The sequence below is a fragment of the Rhea pennata genome, chromosome 3, assembly GCF_028389875.1.
Source record: "Rhea pennata isolate bPtePen1 chromosome 3, bPtePen1.pri, whole genome shotgun sequence".
NCBI lineage: Eukaryota > Metazoa > Chordata > Aves > Rheiformes > Rheidae > Rhea > Rhea pennata.
The window spans coordinates 91,733,401-91,753,553 of NC_084665.1; the positions used below are offsets into that span (position 1 = coordinate 91,733,401).

Below are 20,153 nucleotides of genomic sequence, written 5' to 3' on the forward strand. Positions count from 1 at the left end.
AGGCATTATTAAATTGTTAAAGAACAATATTAAATGGGGCTGATCTGTTGTCTCCAAGACACAAAAGTTGGTAGGGGAGGAGCAGGCTGTTGTCTGAAGTCTCTTTGTGGAAAACTTCACTATTTAGGACTTAGCAAAATTGCACAGAATGGATTTTTTCATGGTTAGTTCAGAGTTCCAGATTAGTTACTCCTAAGGGCCTCCTAAGTCTGTGCTTCAGCCACTCTTGACTTTCTGTCGTTACATGAGAAATGAGGGGAGGGGGTACTTTTATTTCTTTATAAAGCTCTTTAAAAAGGTAATTGTAAAACTGAGGAACTGAAAATGAAAAGTTTTTTTAGATTAAAAATTTTAGTTTTGGGGGAAAGACCATTGTTTCTTACTTCCTTGTTGTCTAGCAAAGCTATAGTGTGGAGCGTGTTCAGCTGTTCAGCACAACCAAGAAATAGACATTAAAATAATACTTGTAACTTGATTATTTGTATGCAGTCACATATTTCTTTCTGTAGAGAAAATAAGAGGTGGTAGTGAGGAGTGAGGTGGTTTAGAAAAGTTCTGGTAAAATTTAGTAAAATTTCTCTAAGCTCCTTCAAACAACAAATAAGGATAAATTAAAAAAAAAGAGGTTTTGGGTTATTCCTACGAAACTTTCACTCATCTTTTGGGAGATGCAATTTCAGCACTTTATGAGAGTTTTGCAGTAAAGAGCAAATGAAAATGATCATTGAAGCGTATTACTGTAAATATATTGCTTGTGTCCTCTTAACGTTCATCCCAGTAATAAAGTTGGCTCTGAAACTACTGATAGCGCCAGTGTCCTGTTTGTACAAAGCACGCCATTATTTCAAATTGGCACAAGGCACACAGTGTATGGATCATTCTTGACTTTCTGTTTTGTACAAATTAAGGAAATGGTAAGACTGAAAATTTTTCTTCTCTCCTTTCCTCCTTGCAGTCAAATGCCTTAGTAATGACCTGTTTGGCATAGCTACTGTTTGGTGTAGAAATTAAATGTACATTTAAGGAAGGGTTCTGAAGCATTTGGATAGCTGTGGTGCACAGACATGGTACTAGGAAACGAATCTTAGTGCTAATCAAGTAAATGCCATGTAAAGATCAACAAAGCATAGTAACAATTTTATAAATTTTAGAGTTTTGAAGATAACATTCAGTTAAAAGATGTTGGCATAGTCTTACATGTATCTCCTTGAGGGCCCTCTTAAGTTTTGCGTTTTTCTGGCACATAAAATTGACAGACTGACTTACCAGCTTCTAAAAGGATATCTTTTTCAATTACAGTACTTTCATAAATAATGTCTAATCCAGTCCTGAAGAAGACATATGCTTTTCTCCTTAAGAACAAAGCACAACTTGTATCGCAGATTCAGTGATGGCAATTTTATGGTATTTGCTTTTAATAGTATCTAGAAGTTAAAAGTATAATAAAGGTTAATAGTTAATGTAAGGTGTTTTACCAGAAGAAGTTCATATGATATTTAAATTCTGGGGAAAGACTATTGTTTTTTTACTTTCTTTGTTGTCTAGCGAAGCCGTAGTCTGAAGTATGTCCAGCTGTACTCCCAGGTCTTTCCTAATTGGAAACTGCCATAAAGAACAAGGTGCACAGGGCAGTTTTTGCTAGATTCTTCTATTAAACTTACTGCAAAAAGAAAATTAATATCAGTGGAGATTTGATGAAAATGCTTTCCCATCTGTGATCTCTATACAGTGTCCCAGAAATGTGAACAGGTGAAACAAAACTTTATTGTTTTGAAAAAGATATCATTCCTCTCATTGCCTTTGCAAACAAAAACCAAAAAACCTCCACGTTTTAATACTCTGTATAAAGTATGGCGTGACACACATTTAGTGTAGTTGTGCTGTGCGTTACCTATAATTTTAGAACCAATGCAGACATTCAAATGTCACTGTGAATTCCAAGTTGGTGGGAAGGGAGAAGTCAGTCTGGAAGAGACTTTCCTTTGGCAAGTACAATGTTCATTGACACCTGGCTCTAACCAGTATTGAAAGTTTCAAGTGCTCAGAAATCTTGAGTTAGACCTAAAAATTGTGAGATAAATTTTTTGCTTTCTAAAAAGTATTTTATAGTTTCCAGTATTTTGGAGGTAAGCTGAGATAGTGACTCAGATATTCCTAACACACGCAAACCAGAAGGCAACACCATGATCCTCTTCATACCGCCAGTTTGAGCTTTTCTCAGATCACTTGATTCCAAGAACTGACTCTTGGACAAAAATACCAACATTTTGTGTGACTTGAAATTGAGAGCCGATACCACAGCAGCCCCTTAAAAAATCAGGTACATTTTACCTCTTGCTGCAGCAGCTTTTTCTCAGCGGGTCTTGCACTTCCTGCTCCCTCATCAACAGCTAATTATATAAATTGTGCTATTTCATGTGTATATATTTTGTGTACGTTTACAAATGTTGCTGTTACCGGGCTGAGTGATCCTGAGCTTTATGTGCGTGTGCGCGCAGCGGGATGAGTCTGACCTCCTGGGAGAGCCTTCTCTACAGCCGACGCTGCGTTGCAGGGGAAGGAGGGAGACTCCCAGCCCGGGCTGGGCAGGCAGGCGGGAGGGATGGAGCCTGCTCCCCACCCAGCGGGCCCGGCTGCCGGCAGCCCGAGGACACTGAGCCCTTTCTTCTGTGCCACATATGCTGGCCGGAAACAGGCCACAGAATGTTCTTGGCACCGTCCCGTTCTGTATGGCCTCTTGCTTAGGGGCACGTTGTGGTCATCTCATAGTGTGTTACCAGATTCCTCCATGAAGCATTCTTTCCAGCCATTTTAGTGATTTTTTTTTTTTTTTTTAATTAAGGTTCACTGAGATTGACAGTTTTTCTTCTGGGAAAAGCTGTCTGAGTGTGTGGGAAATAACTTTATATTATAAGCAATGGGAGTAAGTGTTTGTGCAAAGTTGTAACTGTGAATTCCCCTTCAGATTAAGAAATTAGTGAGCTCCCTAAACAGAAGGCGAGCAAGAGACACAAAGGTCAACTTGGGAGATATGCTACCTTATGGAAGGAAAGAACAAGTTGGACTGAAAAAGTCAAGCTTGTCTTTTAGGAGACACATCTAAAAAAGTCTATTGTAGCTGTACAAAACCATATGTTAGGATGATTAGGCACATATGGAAAAGAATACATTCTCCATATCTCATATCACTATCTTAAATCATTTTAAAAAGATCATTTGAAATACTGTTACTTCTCCCTTTGTATTACATAAGGATATTGTTTTATCAGAGTATTAATAAAGATTTATATTTCAAACTGTGCCAAATATGCATAATATTCTTTAGTATCTATATTTTCCACAGAAATTGTTCCCCTCAAGACCTACATTTAAGATTGATGCCAAAGGAACGTTATGAACATAGTATCTTTCAAATTCCTGACTAGTACAGGTCTAGAATTTTGTCTGAAGAGACAATGGACAGTTTTCAGTGATGCTTTTAGGGCTACAGATGGAAGAATATTTAATATAGTATAATCATCATCTGTATACATAACATCTGTGCCTCATACTGGCAGGATAGAACAGCAGCCACTTTTGTTTGACAATTTTAGTACTTACACAGTTGGGCTCAACTTTATAACTCATTTCCCATGTGTTTTTTTTTCCCTCCTTTATTTGTACCTAAAATAAACCAAGATGATACCAATTCTTTGGGATCTTTTGCAACATTTTCTATATGGGAATCTGGAAACTGAAGAGGGAGGTGCAAACAGTTGCAAAACTGCTGTGTAGGCTGGTCTCTGTATTGGGCTGTATTGGGCACGTCTGGAGAATGTGTTAGCTGAGCCTTCCAAAGATGTAGTTTCCTGCTTTTGGGGCAAAACAGAGGATAAGGCCCCTTCTTCCTTGTGGAGGTGGCCCCTCACTGTTTGCAGATGTGTTGACAAAGGTCTGGTCTTTAGATCTGAAGGGCCTTCATCTCTTCTGCGATCAATAAGTGTGTAACAGGGCCAGCATAATGAAAAGAAAAAGAAAACAAATTTTGAATTCTCAAGCTTATGTCAAAAGAAAAGGCTTCCTAGTCTAATATGAATTGAAATCTCACTCATTTTTCCTAGTGCCATAAAAATCACTTTGCAGGTCTAAGCAATTCTTACAGGACAGAAAATTGTGATTCAGCATGTTAATGTTTGCAAACCAGAAATATAGATGAATGTAGATTGATTAATTTTGATAGAAGCTGAAGTTAAACCCAAAATGTAGATTGTGTTTTTGACTAGGTAACTGCTTTATTGGAAAAAGTTTCACATACAGGAAAATTTTAGTCTTCTGGAATCCCCCCAAAGTTGAAATGTCAGATTTTTCTGGAGAACAAAATTCCACTTTGCCCTTCCCCCATCTGTGCAAACTTAGATGAGGTGGAATCTACAGAAAGCATTTACACATAAGAAAATGCTAATATTGTAAAGACAGCAGTAGTTCACCTTTTTTTCTTCGTGACTATGTGCCCTGTTAGACCAATCAAACTGTGGAATGTTTTTCATTTCTAGGATGTGGCACGTCGTTGTCCCAAAACTTCTGATGTGCCATCCAATTGCAATTCTCCTTGATTTTTATAGCTGTGGCTCTGATGCAAATCATTTTGCATTGCAGAACTGGAGGTCTTTGAAGTTTTTAATGGCACGAGGGGAGCTGCTACTCTGCAGCATGACCGCACACCAGGCCCTTTGCAGGTGGCATTGGGAGGTCCTGGGCCCTCTCTGCTGATGTCCTCGTGAGTAGAAGGGCTCAACGTCATGCAATTCTTGGTCCTTCACCTCCAGATTTCCATGAAGCTGTTCACTAAAATATGTATCTATTCCAAAGAAACTCCTGGGTGCCAAATTTGAGAATAGATGATATTTCAGCATGTTTGTTCTCTACTGATGAAGCACATAAGTATGCAGTTTTCTGTTTCTCACTAGTTTTGCAGATAAATTAGAGCCAGGTGCACAGCTCAAGCCGTGCTTGAGCTTTGATGGCTTGCTGATCTCTTTACTATAAGTGTGCTATAGCAAGATAGTCTAAACGACTTGCTTTTTTCTTAAAACCCCAAAGGTCATTACGGTTTTAATACATTCAGGTGGTGCTTCAAAGAACTGTTTGTTATTTTACACAGTTAATTCTAAGTAGATCTATATGATCTCCAGTACCAGAACCTCTATTAAGCCCTTTATTCTTGTAACCCCTTTTCTTCCATTAAAGCTTGAATGTGCTGCATTGCTAAGGCCAAATATATTTTATAACTTTTTTTTTTTAATCTATACAAGTGTGTCTAACATGGAACATGCATCAGCTTTTTCAATATTATTTAATATGCATAGGAAACACAACAAAAAAAAGCAGTGTTATGTTTTGAAGGAGATTCCATTTCCAAAAGAACAAAACAAAGTTTAAGCTTTGACAACAAGCAAGGGAACAAAAGAAGCACAAGTCATTGAGGAAAAATACCCAATCATCATGTGAGCTTGACATACCTGATTGTAGTATAGAACTTTCTTTTCAGTAATTGTTTTGAAAACCATGAAATAGTCAATAGTAAATGTTAATCTCTTAAGATGTGTGAACACTCTAAAAAAGAAAAAGAAAAAAAAACAGCCATGGATCTAGTTTGCATGGTGTTGACCTGAATAACAGGATAATGCGCTTAAGCAGCTTATTCATTCTTCAGTGCCTTTTTGAAAAAGAGAAGTTCCACAATGGTTTGCCCCTCACAGTTTAGAAATGACCACTGTTCTTTTCACTTGTTGAATGTTTAATTCTTTTGTCTCCACCCTGGGTTTCTTCATAATTTGTTCCAAACAGGACTATAAAGGAACTTCTGGGTTATTTCTTGTCGATCTGTAACGTTTGTGAAATAGAATGCACTGAGCTGTAAAGGAATTTCGAACCCTTGGTGTGGCTGGCCAAGCTTTTCATCAGAGACGTATTTCTGACTTAATTGTCCATGCTGGTGAGTCTTCCCAGGCTAGAAGCTTAAACAAACCCCAGAAAGATTGAGTTAATTGTGATTGAAATATTCCAGATTAAGTTTCTGTATCAAAGATATGTGAATAAATTTGTGCATTGGTCTTAGAAGAACAACTGATTTAGAGTTCCAAATTGTAGAATTGGCTACAGATTTAAAGTGGTCATAGCTATTAAGCACTGATGTAAAAGTGGCAAAAGAAGTGAAAGAGCCTATGTTTGAAGGCAATCTTGTTGCTTATTTAGCACTTTTATTAATAGGAACACGTATTTCTCTTGAACTTTTGCAGAATTATGGCCAAGCTGAAGCTGGCTTTTTGATGGAATCAACATGGCTTAGTCTGGCTATGAAGCATTTTTGAAACATGGCCTAACAATTTAAAAAATAGGACTACAGACTTTTTTCATTTTGGGCATTATTTTACAAAATGAGAACAGAAATTGATTGTTTAAGGCAAATCCTACAGAAGTCTCCTAAAATGTCAGTTTGCCTGTTAGAGACAGGGGAAGAAGAGTTATGGGAGCTGGAGAGGGGATAAATTACTTAATGCTGAATTGGACTGTCCAGTCCAGTATGCTCTCATGGGAAACAAAGTAGCGTAAGATTACCAAAAAGGAAAGCTGTTGGCAGTAGGATTTTCCTCACTGTTTCTGCATTCCCCAGCACATGTGCTGCCAAAGGTGTGTGACGGGGTGGCTCTTGCTCCTGGCAGCTCGGCTTTCCAGCCTTGCTTGTTCAGCCTGTTGGGAAGCACCATGCAGCTCCCACGGGGCTTCCAGACTTCAGATTTCACACCACTGAGCAGCTAATTTGCAATTCATGTGAATTTATTTCCCAGAGAAGTAAAATTGCCCTTTATTTTTCCAATTTTCCTAAGTTCGTTTTAAATAACTGGGCAAACTCAAAATGGAAATAAAATATTACTCTAGAGATAGTTCTTCACTACAAAATTGGAAATGACTGTAAAAAAAAAACATGCAAAAGACAGCATGACTTTAGAATGTATCTGACATCCAGCTCTTGTTAGTTTTTCCTGCAGTTCCTGGAATAGGTATATGATTCTGATTCTGATTTTACTGCTACAATACATAGAATAAAGTGAATATAGATGTAAAATGTCATCCAAATAATATGGTCCTTAAACATAAGTGCTATGTAGGATTGGGGAAAGGAAGGGACAAAATAACTACAACGTAGTGACTGCATCCTTTTTAACAAATTAATTTTAGTTTTAAACTTTGTTCTCCAGTTCAAACAGTTGAACAAACAGTAAGTATCTTCTGAATGTTTATAAATAATATATTAGAAATATTTTGTTTTGAAGTGGTGATGTATTTAGCAATAACTTGAGAAAAATCAGCTTCTAATCATGCTAAATTTTTGTGTTGGATTTTTTAACATTCTAACCTGGTGTCTTTCATTTTTTGTTGAAAGGAGAAGAGGAAGGAAGAAACAAATTTCTTTACAGGCTGGCACAGTAGCCTGCATTAGGATATAGAATACCTGCAAAGTTTCAAGTTTCTTAGTGATTCAAATCAGTCTTCAGCTGTGGCTTGTGACCTGAAAGATCATTCAGTTCTACAATGTAGAACACCTGTAAAGAAAATTTGGGGACTTTTCTAAAATACAGAGAGTGGATTTCAGATTCTTAGCCTGATTCCTCTTCCAGATAGAAGACTCTATTCTGGAATGAGAGATGGTCTGTATTTTTTCCTTACGATGTTTTCCTAATTGATACTGGTATACAAATTTCCTCAGTGATGTTGGCTCCCCAAATTGTTGTTTTCAGATGGAAAATACTTAGTCATGTTCCTGTCCGATTCTCCAAACTGTATGGAAATACGTGGAATGACTGTACGTTAGGCACAAGAGAGAAGTGATCTTACGAATTTTGAGAGATCTGTGCTATAAAAGATAATCCCGAAAGGTGTTTTTGTTTGAGGGTTCCTGGGAGAGCCAGTGAAAGTATTGAGGTAGAGAATTGTTATAGCTGTAGTGAATTGTCAAAATAATTTGTGAAACACTTTGAACACATTTATTAAGTTTATAAGCTATATTTTGGTAAAAAATCAGGCCAAAATCCTGACTTTACAAGAGTGAAGACATAGAATGAATACAGTTCTGGTGTGAGTGTGGACCTAGAGGAAGGTTTGCATCATAAATTTGAAGGAAGAAAAATGAAAATTTCTCTTTGGGAGAGATTTATGAAACTTGAGGATAAATGTGAAGAAAATAAAGGAGTTTTTAAGTGTCAGAGCACCATTAGGATGTAAAGGAGAAAGAGGAAAGTACTAACTAAAGCTTTAAAAGATACTTTTGAAACATGCCTTCCTACATTTTACTTCTTCACTTGGAAACTATACATTTCCTTTGATACAAGGGTATCCATTTCCCTTAATACAAAAGTGTGTTTCTTTAATCTCTTGGTTGCTTCTCTTCAATCTTTATTTAGAGGTGGATAAATGGATGCCTTCCTATGCTTAGGTAATCCTCAAACACTGTACCCTCTTCTTCTTAGTTTAGAATGTACTAGTGTAGCTTGTTCATGTAATAGTTCAAACCTTTTCTTTTAACAGGCATTGCTGAAAGATCCTTTGTATATTGGTCTGAGACACAAGAGAGTCCGAGGTCAGGCCTATGATGATCTTCTTGATGAGTTCATGGAAGCTGTGTCTTCAAGGTATGTGGTACATTTGTGCTGTATGTTGGTGGATTCCACTGTGAAATTCCATCTTCGCAGAAAGAAATTCCAATAGCTTATGAAAGGAAAAGAGTGATGAGATCAGAGTTGTCAGATTTCTAACCTTTTTTTAATTTGAACTCAGTATTTTGTAAGTTAATCAACTGTCTCAACTATGCGCCTTAGATATTGCAGTTTTATGAATCCACTACACGTTTGCAATAAAACTCATATTGAGATGAGTGAGCTAGTTTTTCGAACTATTTTTTCAAGACTTAGATGGTTAGGTATTTGTCTAACTTGTTTGTTAGGCATTTGCTTAGTAATTCTCTATGCTTTCAATTCTGTTTTAAACTGTCATTTGTCACACAGTATTTTCAGACGTGTTTGTTTATATGCACCAGAGTGAACCATGCTTCTAGTCTCAAACTGAGATTCTTGTGGCTCTTGCATGTTTTTCCCCTCGAATCTTACATAGTACTAAATAGATTCAGAAGTATTTTGGATCTCTTAGTTTATCATGGTTTTCATGTCTTACTCAGGTACAGATTTACTATGAGGAGAATGCGAAGTTGTCACCATGCTCCACCCCACATGATCACAAATTTCTGCTTCATGAGTGTGATGGCAATGCGTATATTCTTACCACAGTGTCTATGTGTTTTTTTTCTATCTCCCTGACTCCATGTACGAGATGTCAGCAGTCTGAAAGCACCTATCATACTTGGCAGATATTGTTTCTAGTGCCTGTCTGCAGTTCAGTGCTCATCTTCTCTTTCCACAGATATTAGGATTGCATTCAGGTTGGAGAGACTCCCCTTCTCTTTAAAAAACAAAACAAAACCACAAAAAAATAGGATGAAGTTTCCAATGCTTTGGTTTTAACTGTCATGGTATAGACCTGTACTAAATCAGCTGTTTCTGTTGATTCCTTTTTTTTCTCTACAGAAAGTAGTTAGATTTATAATCAGAACATGATGCATAAAGTAGTACTTCTCACATCTGGAGTTCTAGCCCTGCATTCAGTGAGTATAGTTAAATTGGCCAAGTCCCTAGATCCTTAGCAGAATGCATTATCTACATATATATTAAACTTTAAAGCCAGGACTGTGCTGTGGAGCATGGAAATAGTTTCCAGCTCCTTGATCTTGGTTTGTGCCCCCCAATATGTGTTTTGCTTCCATGTTGGAACTTCACCTGAATGTGCCCAAGCCTCCTTCTTCCTGCCCTGGTTCCTGTGCGGAAGAAAACTGGGCAAGGACATGATGTTAACATATCTGCCTGAAGCATGGATTCCTCCACATGTTACTCTACTCTTCCAGTGAACGTTGCTGATTTGTCTCTGTCCTGTAATGTGTTTGTTATTCATTTTAGTATTCTCTTTCAGATAAAGTCGATAAATGCTCATCTGCCTACTAGAAGGTATGGAGCATTTGAAGTTGCTCTGTGGACCAAGTTTTTAGAATTACTAACTTAATGTATTCCCTTTCTCATCCTTTCTTTAAAAAAAACATGTGGTTCTTTGTGCTGAAGAAAATCATCAGTGTCAAGCAGAAGTTTATTTCAATAATGTTTGAAGATCTGGTTGACTTGCCCTTTTTTCTTAAACATCTGTAAAACTCTATAATTTTGAGCAATTTTTAGCGATTAGTGTTTGCTTGACCTTCTCAAAGATATCTTTGTTCTCAGTTAAATTGTCATGGTCTACAGTGGTGTCATTTATTTTATGTTTCAAGTGGAGCACTTAAAATACAAATTTTATGTGGCTGACTTGTGTATTCTTTTGCTTGTAGTGTGACAACTATATTATTTATGATACTCTCTGATAAGATGTAGAGAAAAGTGATATACCTAGGAGAAAGTCAAGTCCATTTATTCAGTAATTTCATATGTTCTTGAAGTTTGTATTCAACTTACCACAGGCAGACTAGGTCCTTCCTACCAAGTCTGGTGGGGTGGGTCTGACTGTTGGAGATGCAGGCTGTGATTTGCTTGACTGTGTATTGTTTTCTCTTGCTAGCCATTGTGATTCTAGGTAATTGTGTATTTTGGTTAAATACTAGTCATCTTTACCTTTTGAAAGTTTCTATGTTTCCTCCTCTCACATTTCTTATCCTTCTCTGGCTGTGTCAGAGGACTATTTCCCTCACTACTACTCTTAGATATGTTTGCTGTATTGCATTTTAGGTTAGCTCTGCTTACTGTTAATTATTGCCGGTGTACTCCAGAAGCAACTTTCTTATTTAGCATTGCCTAATCAGTTCAGAGTATGAGGGAAGGTCCTGGGGAAATCTATGTAGTGTTTTGAGATCTGTGGTTTATTTATCAAATGTGATTTTATTTTCAGTCATTTCCAAGATACACATAACCACAAACATCACGAAGCACAAGATCATTGTGTATTTTTAATAAGCAAATTTAAAGACAAGCTTTCAGGTGTTAACAAGTACTTTCAAGAGAAAAGACTGAAGAAATTGGAGAAATATGCTGAATCTCTATTTTATATCTTTTTCTCCCTTGTACTTCTCTAAGGAAACCAAGTGCTAGTGAAAGTGAGAACCAAGTTTTAGCAGCGTTGCTTGAGAACAGGTGGGAGTAGCCAGCCATACAGCACAGTGCACTTCATACATGCTTTTCAGTGGCTTCCAAGGCATCTTCCTAGACATAAGTATCATTTTGTTTGTCTGTAAATTTCAAAACGCAGATTTGTGAAATAACCTCCAGTTCCCAGGCTTGTCCAATTCAAGGAGTTTTCGGATGAAGAATGATATATTCCATTTTCCTTATTTTTTGACTGTCAATAGTTATACCAACAAGAAAAAAAAAGTATTGATAAGTTAGCCTGTGTACAATAGTAATTTTATAGTAGCTACTGTCGTTTTGGACTTGAAATTGATTAAAGGGTGCTCTTTTAATTTATAAAAAATAAGAGTAAGGCTACTAGTAAGTAGTTCATTTTGCTTCATCTTGCTTTTGTTGCTCTGATAAATCGTAGATGTGATACAAAAAATAATCAAAGCAATATAGCTATGCAATCATATAGCTACTTGTCTAGAAGTGTGATAGAGGACTTACATATATAGTCAAATGTAATTATACTGACCCCTCAGCTAAGAAATATATTTACATTTTTATTAAATTACGCAGGGTCTACATTGCATTTTATGCTGTATTTTGTACAGAAAAGCACAGCTAGAACTATTTTGAAAATGCATTAAACGTGGAGTATGCTGTTCTTTTTTAGCAAATTGAAGAGCAATGGAATATGTAGGAAGTGGCCAATCTATGTAAATAGTACGTGTGACCCAATTCACTAAGATAAACTGAAGTTCAGAAAATGAGAGGTCCTGAGGGCTGTCAGGTCAGGCCAGACCAGTACAACTTAGAGTTGTCTCCTTTTGCTCTAACAGTAACTGTATCTGGCAGCAGCTCTAGCTGTGGAAGGCACAAGAATCCTGGCTTTACCTGTCCTTGCAACTTCCATCCATAACTAGAATTTCCAGCTGATCAGTTCAGTCCAGCTGAACAACTTTTTTTCCACTCTACTTTAATAGCTTAGAACAGTGACAGAAATTACTGATGTTCCAAGTATTTACTGCAGCTTGTTGCACTCTTAAAAAGGTGGTATGGGTATGTCAACGGGGTATGGCGGGTTTCTACAACCAGAGATCTGCAAGGTTAGCTTTCAGTGATGGGTAAGGAGAATCTTGTTAAGGCTGATAACTAGGCAGTACTGTTAGATGTCTTTAACATTTTGCTTGAAGTAATAAGTTCCTAAGGCTAGAAGAACTGCTTGTGCTACTGCTAATTTTTATTGCAATGCGAGATTCTGATAGAAGAAACTATTCAAGCAGCAGCAGCATTTATGTTCTACCTTGGCCTCAGATTAAAGAGATTTTGAATGCTTCCATAGGAATCAGGCTGAGAAAGGTATTTCAACGCATTTACAGTACAAAAATGATATGTAAGTAAATAACACAAATTAGACTTGTGAAACAATCTGAGAAACAAACTTATCTTCAGTGGAAAACCATCCTCAAAGGCTCTTAACTCTGCTATTTGGTAAAGAAAAAACCTGTGGAAAGATTTTGAATCTGTTAAATATGTTAATTAAGGCCTTTGGCACTTTACTGTTTTGGCATATGAAGACTCTTAAAATCCTGTGTGAGGATTCTTTTTATCTTTGAGAAACCGTAATGCTCTGCCTTTTTCTCTTTTATACAGACAACTGAATGTTGATCGTTTCTGTTAGATCAAACAGTAATCGCAAAAACAGTAGTTCTGTTAGAAGAATAGAAATGGTTGAAGCTGCTGCAGTAGAAATGTTATGAGGCATGTAGTATGTGAATTAGCAGCATTGATGTTTGCCTTTTAGACTAAAATTCTTGAAAAGCTCAGTTTTCTGAGCTTTGTTTAGCATTGGGCATATGTACATTAGTAAATTAGTATATGCAAATTATGTATATGTTAGTTGTTTAAACTAGTCAATTAACATTTAAGCTATTATTTTATATTAAGAAAAGGAACTTTATTTTTTTCTCCTTTGTGAAGAGATTGATGAAAATTATAGCAAGTATCTTGTATGGGAAGAGTTTTAAATTGGGTCAGTAAATGAGAGCTGAGAAATAAAGAAAAAAAATGCGTGTCGTATGAAGGTTTAATTTCACCAACTGCAATACTATCTACTTCTCAGCCTCCCTTTCCATTCACTCCCCACAAGCTCTTCTTATAGAAGCAAATTATTTATGAAAGAGTGAGAATTTTTAAAAAATTGAAAATGTCCATTCCTGAAAGATTTTGGTACGGTATCTAATGTACTGTCGTTGCAGAATGAAATGTCTACAATGTGATTTTTCCCAGATGTAGAAAGGCAGAAGTATATGGAAAGCATCTGGATTTTTGTTGGCATAAATTCAGTGAACAGCTTTTATTTACTTACCTATGTATGTATTTTTTCTGTTTATTCATTTATTACTTACGCCAGCAGCTGCCCTCTCTGTGGGCATGTACTGTAATTTCTCTGGACATACTGGGTGTTTCTGGCTTTTGTGTTGGTAGATCTCATTTTGGAGAACAGAAATCTTTTAGATGGAAGGAATGTTTTACAACACAAGAAGAAATGGGACATTATCTTAATCATTAAAGAACTTAAAATTGAAAAACTTGCTCAGAAATGGTACATTCAGCCCTATGATGAAGTGGATCATAAACCATTTCATAGGGAGAAGTAAACTTTTCCAAATGACAAGTTTTTCCTAAATAGCTGTGTTTAAAGAGGAAATTCTAAGAGGAAGGATTGCTAAACAAGACTTTGGTAGCTGGGGTTGATCCACCAAGATTTCCTGTATGACCATAGGAAATAATGGTTAATCATTTTATTCCAGTTTCTGTTTCTTCCCTACTTCCCTGGGGTGATGCAAAGGAAAATGTATCAATGGCTGAGAGATATTCAGATAAAGCAGTGAAGGAGCTGTGGAAACAACTGAGAGAAAAATAGGTAGCATGTAGATTTAATCAAGAAATGAAGGGAGAGGACAAAAGCACCTTTCTAATACATAGGACTTAGCTTTTTTTGTCTGATGCAAAAAGTAATTTAAAGACTTGGGAAATTTTTTTCATATTTTGAGAGAGATTTCCTTTTCACAAATCTGGTAAAGATATCCCTGCCTTGAACGCCTTCGAGAAAGGTCAGAGTAGAGAAGAACGGCATCCTCGCAACTGTCTTTCCACTGCAGACCTTTGCCATTGGAAGCCATTGTGCACTGGGGAGAGTAATGTGCACAAGTATGTTGGAGGGATGATAGTGATTTGTACCTCTGGTCTGTCAGCAGACAGGAAACTTGAAGGAAATGCAAAGTAATCTGTTGTAGTTCTGATAGATTATTTCCTTTCCCACCTCCCCAGCCTCAAAGAGTTGGGCAAAATTATTATTTTGTTATAAGCTAAAACCTGTGTATTTTTGATGCGCAAAAGCAACCTCGTATCACTGAAATAATTATCTTTTTGTGTGTGTGATAGTGATAGTTTTCAATTTCACTTCAAGATGCAAATAATAGTTGTGGACCCTTGAAAAGTAGTATCATCTAGCATTTACGTTCCATTTTGTAATTATATTTTGAATAAATCCTTCCCCTCTCTTTTTGCTGTACTTTTCTTATGTTTGTGAGCTATAAACCAAGCTGCTGCCAATTGTAATTCAGCATGTTCTGTATTAAATTAACCACGATGTAGTCATTACTTCTCGTTTGCCTGATTACATTATTCACAGATGGTAGCATGAGTTACATTTCACATCGTGTGTTACTTTAAAAAAATAATTTATGGTAAGTAAGTTTTATGCTACCTTGAAAACAACTTTTATATTGTTGATAGATAAATCTTAAAATACCTCAGTATTTTAATAGGTGTTTTCATTTAGGTGACTAGATTAGAATATGATTTGTTTTGTGAATAAATTAATTTGAAACAGCCCTTACTTTTGGCAAGAAGACATACTGGCAGGAAATCCACATGAAAGGTGATTATAGCTGTGCATCATTAAGGAGATGGTTGGAGCACTCAATAGTTCTGACAAGAAGTTCAGCCAGAGACTGAATACAAGAGCATTGGTGCCTCTGTCCTCTTTTGCACTGTGGTGCTGCAAGACTAAGACATATATTATGCCAATGTTTTCCCATATTTTTCCAGTTAGAAGTGATATGCAAGAGCTGTCAGGGAAAGTGCAGAAAGAAATGCTGCTGAACTCCCTCATATGGCAGACTCAATGAAGATCTTTCCTTTCAGAGATTCTGTTCCTCGATGGGACTTAAGTTCCTTAGATCTTTGAGCCAAATTTTTCAAGCCTATGGCTATCAGTTCCTTTCACTTTTCAGTCAAGATTACCCTCCTAGTGGAGATCACTGTGGATAACTGGATAGGAGAAATTTGGATCCTTAGGCAGAACCCCAGATACTGCCTTTGCTGCAGTTACAATTCCTCTTTGAACCTACCCTCAGTTCCCTCCCACAGTACCATAGGAGAAGTTTCATTTCCAGTCACTGATGTGATTGTGTTCCTCCTGGAGCTACTTGGCTCCAGGGTTCAGACATCCTTGCGCACCCAGAATCCTTGGTGGACTTAGTTGTACCTTGTCAGTATACAAGCAATTTGAGAGGGTCGTTAGGCTGTTTGCCTGTTAAAAAAGACCACAAACTCAAAAATGTTGCTGTTTTGAAACAGACACTGTTGCTTTGGATAATGGAGGGTCTTACGGAAGAGGAAAAGTCAAACAATGTTAAGTCAGAGTTCATTTTATCCTAGTTCAGGTGGCTTCGATGCTTGTCCTGAGGAAAGTTTTCAGTTTTTATGATCAATTATGATCACTTGTAACCAGTACCGTTTGCAACATTTAAATTTTCAGCAGATGATGCCGCTTCTAGGAAGTCTGCTAAGGATGCTTGAACCCTTCCCCAGGCAGTTATGCTTGGTGGGATACACTGCTTGGAGTCATCCATGTCTGTCTGTATAGGGGGAAAATAGAAGTAACTTTGCTATACTACATTTTTTGAGAAGAGATAGCCTTGTGCACATTTGCTGCTCATTCTGTTGCCAAATCTTGGGAACTCTGAGATGGAGGAAGAAGGATCAGATAGCAGTTGTCTGCTTCTAGCCCATCCATATATCCCTTCAGGTAAAGGCGAGCAGGTTAATAAATTCAACCCCACTATGGATATATTATAAACATCACAGAAAGAAAAACATAGACAAACCATCTTTCTTTTTATGATTTTGGTGTTTATATCCTCTTTCTTTTTCCCTATTCTGCAAATTTACTTGGTGGTAAAATTTTTCGGATCGAATTGCAGCGTGGTGGTTGTCTGGCACTCCTGGACAACCAGCCCACTCTGTTTGACCTTCTACTGTGGGAAATCGGAATTCTGTTTCCTTCTTTCTTTAAAAAGTCCGTTTAAATACATGCACTGTTTTATCTGTTTGTGTCCTGCTTTGTCAAATGTGAAATTCAACTATAAACTTCTGTGCCTCTTCTTTTTTCCAGGTTTAAAATTGTGAAAACATTTCACTCATGATAGTAGATTATCTACCTTCAGTTTTTTCTTAAAACTCGGTTATGCATCGTTTAACTGTAACCTGAAAACAGACAGCAAGTGGTGTTTGACTGACTATTGCAATTGAGGTTTTCTGTCCATCTTCCTCTGTAGCTTTTTTTTTCTATTCCATATCTGGGCCTGTCAGTTCTACAGCTTAACACGATGAGCCTCAGCTTCATTAAAACTTTTGTTGGCTATAGATAGTCAACAACGACATGTCTGCTAAAAATAAGACAGTCTCTCTTGTCACAGAAGAAGCATTTGCTGTTTCTCAGTGTACTAATATTCTGTGCAGAAGCTCAGAGTCCTGCTCCATCAATGTCCTTGGCAAGGGAAGCGTGGGGGGAAAAACTTCACTTTGTCATGTGAAGCCACACTCAGCTTTTGCAGAGATAGAAACCGTTCTGATTCATCATTTCCTTTCTCTTGCATGCTCTCAAAAATGTTGACAGCTTGCCAGAGCTGTAATAAATAAATATAAATAAATATTCCAGAGTCTGGGGTTAGGTGACAGTCAAAACATCAGCAGCAGAGGATATTGCTGGGAATGTGTCAGATAAGATTGGGTAGCGGGATGTGCTGCCTGCTTTGAGGCAGAAAAGGCCATAGTAGCCGTTTTGTTTTCTTAAAGGCCACGCCATGGCAAAGTGGGAATGAAAGCTGTGTTGCAGCATGTTTTTCACTGGGCGTGGATAGTGAATCTGAATCTCCTGTAATGCAATTAGAAAGTCTTTCTGGATCTCTTGTAATGTGATTCTCTGCTGACAGATAGTCCAGTTAGTTGCTCAGATGGTACGAGCCTGCGCTGCGCTGCCGAATGCCCGAGTTTCAAGCCCTTGGAAGTGGGAGGTTGGGGAGATTTGCAGTTCCAAGTATTAGATTCATTTTTTTTTGCCTTTAAAAAACAATTAAATTATATTAGAACTATGCTAATGAATACCATTCACTTTGTAAAATCGACTACAGAAAAGAAAATATAAATCTTAGCCCATTCGTGTTTTCATGTTATGTTACCTCTTCTTTCATGACATCTTTCCCTAGAACCTCACTTTCCAAAGTGGGCAGTGCATGAGGAGGAACCTCCAAGTTATGCTGGCAACTGTGCATCTGATATATAATCTTTGCAGGGATTTTGTGATTGGTAACTTTTGACAAATTTGAAGACTTCTGCATATGCATTTGGTGATTCATTTGAAAACTTGCTATATCTAGGAAGAGGAAAAAGCAGCACCTCAGGCCAAGTTAAATTATGTCTGATTGCTGGAAACAGTACAAATACATGCTTTTATATAAACTTTTCAGAACAGTAAATGGCTTATGGAAAAGTGAATCTGTCAGTGCAGTTAAATCATAGCAGAATAGACTGACTCTAATCACATCAAGTTTATTTGTAGAAAGAGTCCTATTAGTGCCTGTAATGTGAGACCTTGGAGAAGTTCTTAGCAAAAACCAGCAGAGAAGTCTTGAAAAAATATAAACCCTTAAAGAAAATGAAAAATAATGACATACTCAAACATGGTACTAAGGAAGAAGGGTATTGTTCTGTTTTTGTGGGACAGCACGGAGTGGGGGAATATTTTTATTGTTTTTATTACTTCTCTTTTGCCAAACCTGATTTTGAGCTCGGAATTGTGTGTATCTATAGCTGTAATAATGCTCCCCTATCTCCTAGGTGTGCTTCAGTCAGCAGAAACCCAACAAGTGAGGAACACACTGTTCTCAGGCTTTTCTTTCCTGAACTATTTTAAGAAGAGACTTTTAAAATGGAGAAGGCCTGGGTCATCTTGGTTACTTTATTTTGTTTTTTATAGCACCAACAAATGGTGGGGAGGATGCTCAGCAGAGGTTAACTGGTGCAACTGTATTGTAAATGGAGTGAATGTTGATTTATTTGAATTATTTGTGTGAGTATAGTGTTTTTGCAAGGTTTATAATGTTGCTACAGAAGTATAGTAGTTTTCCAGGCTGTCAAAAGTGGTTCCCCCTCCCCCCCACTGCATACCACAGTAAAGTGAAATATCACATTTTGGCTGAAATTCACATCAGAATGAGATATGATATCTGTTTCTCTTATGCTATCTCTATCCCCCTTCTATTAAAAGTTAAGAATTATTTCTGTCCAAATGTCAACTCTCAGAAGAACTTCCATTCGCTGTCAGTCTGACTGATAGCATTAGATATCACAGAGCTGCCTCTGTGCTCCTTTAATGTGGCCAGACAGAAGCACTGCCCTGTTTTATTCAAAGCATCCTCCTGAACTACAGCTGCTTCTATCCACGGTTCCTAATAAATGGCAGACAGAGTTAGTAGTCTTAAATTCCTGTTCTCTTGCTCAAATATGACTTTTAGAATTAAACCTGCATGTTACTGTCACACAGTAAGAATCACAGAGATAAGAAGAAAATTTGGGTATTGTAGCCCTGACCAAACTCCTGAGATTGCAAATATGCTTTTTTTTTCCATTCTGCTTCAGGATAGAAAAATATTTCAGGCAATGCAGTTTCTATAAGGCAAAATATTGATGTTGGTAGCTAAGTTGGTTCTTTTTTTAAAGGAAACAGCATTTCTCAGCTGAAACGTGAACTACAGAATACAAAATGTTGGAGGAAAAAGGGATATGTGCAATATAGAGAATAGCAAAGGCGTAGCGGAGCCATAGTTACAGACCCAGGGACTGGTGGGGCCCACTGCTTTTTAGTTAACTACAACTGATCCACTGCTCAGGAGAGGAGGGTGCATGATTTAAGCAGATTTAGAGCATCTAAGAGCTTGCCCATGAATTTGGTAGGGTAGAACAGCCAAGTGTGATTTGTTGTCTGGAGTGATGTAATTATTGTGTTTCATAGGACTAATTCCCTTGTTTTATGTTTGCAACTGGAACTGTGCAGGTTCCCAGCTTTCTGCAGATAGTATATCATTAATAAACATTGCTAACATAGTATGTTGTTTGGATGATAATAACTCCTTTTGCCACTTGTTGATTTAGCAATAAAACTGATTTTTTATTTCCTGTTATTAATAAATCACTCTATTAACTTACATGCCTGGATTAAGCTAAAAATTTAATAATTCATGGACCTGACAGGTTACTTGGTAAAAATGTATGTCTGCGATGGAGAGAAGTTACTGGAGATGACTGGCATCATCTGTTCATTTGATCTTGATTCAGAACAAATTCTGAAAAATGATAAAATGAGATGTTTAATATTAATTAATAACTGAGATGAAAAAATCTAATTTTCATACAATCTGGGATATTATCCACTTTCTCTTTTTTGTTTAGAAAATGTACCGAGAACAGAAATATACATTATTGTGACTTATTCTAAAGTGGTCACTAATTGCTTACACCTGGCAATAACGCAGGCTCTGCTCGCCAGACTGTATTGCCCAAATG

At 37.1% G+C, this 20,153-nt stretch overlaps 1 protein-coding gene across 1 annotated transcript in view; it reads left to right on the forward strand.

Annotated features, from left to right (window-relative positions):
• Positions 1 to 20,153, forward strand: part of ME1 (malic enzyme 1) — a 194,337-nt gene that overhangs the window by 100,898 nt on the left and 73,286 nt on the right. Inside the window, exon 6 of the mRNA XM_062571048.1 lies at positions 8,566 to 8,669. Within this exon, the coding sequence (XP_062427032.1) occupies positions 8,566 to 8,669 (104 nt within the window). The remainder of the gene's footprint in view (positions 1 to 8,565; positions 8,670 to 20,153) is intronic.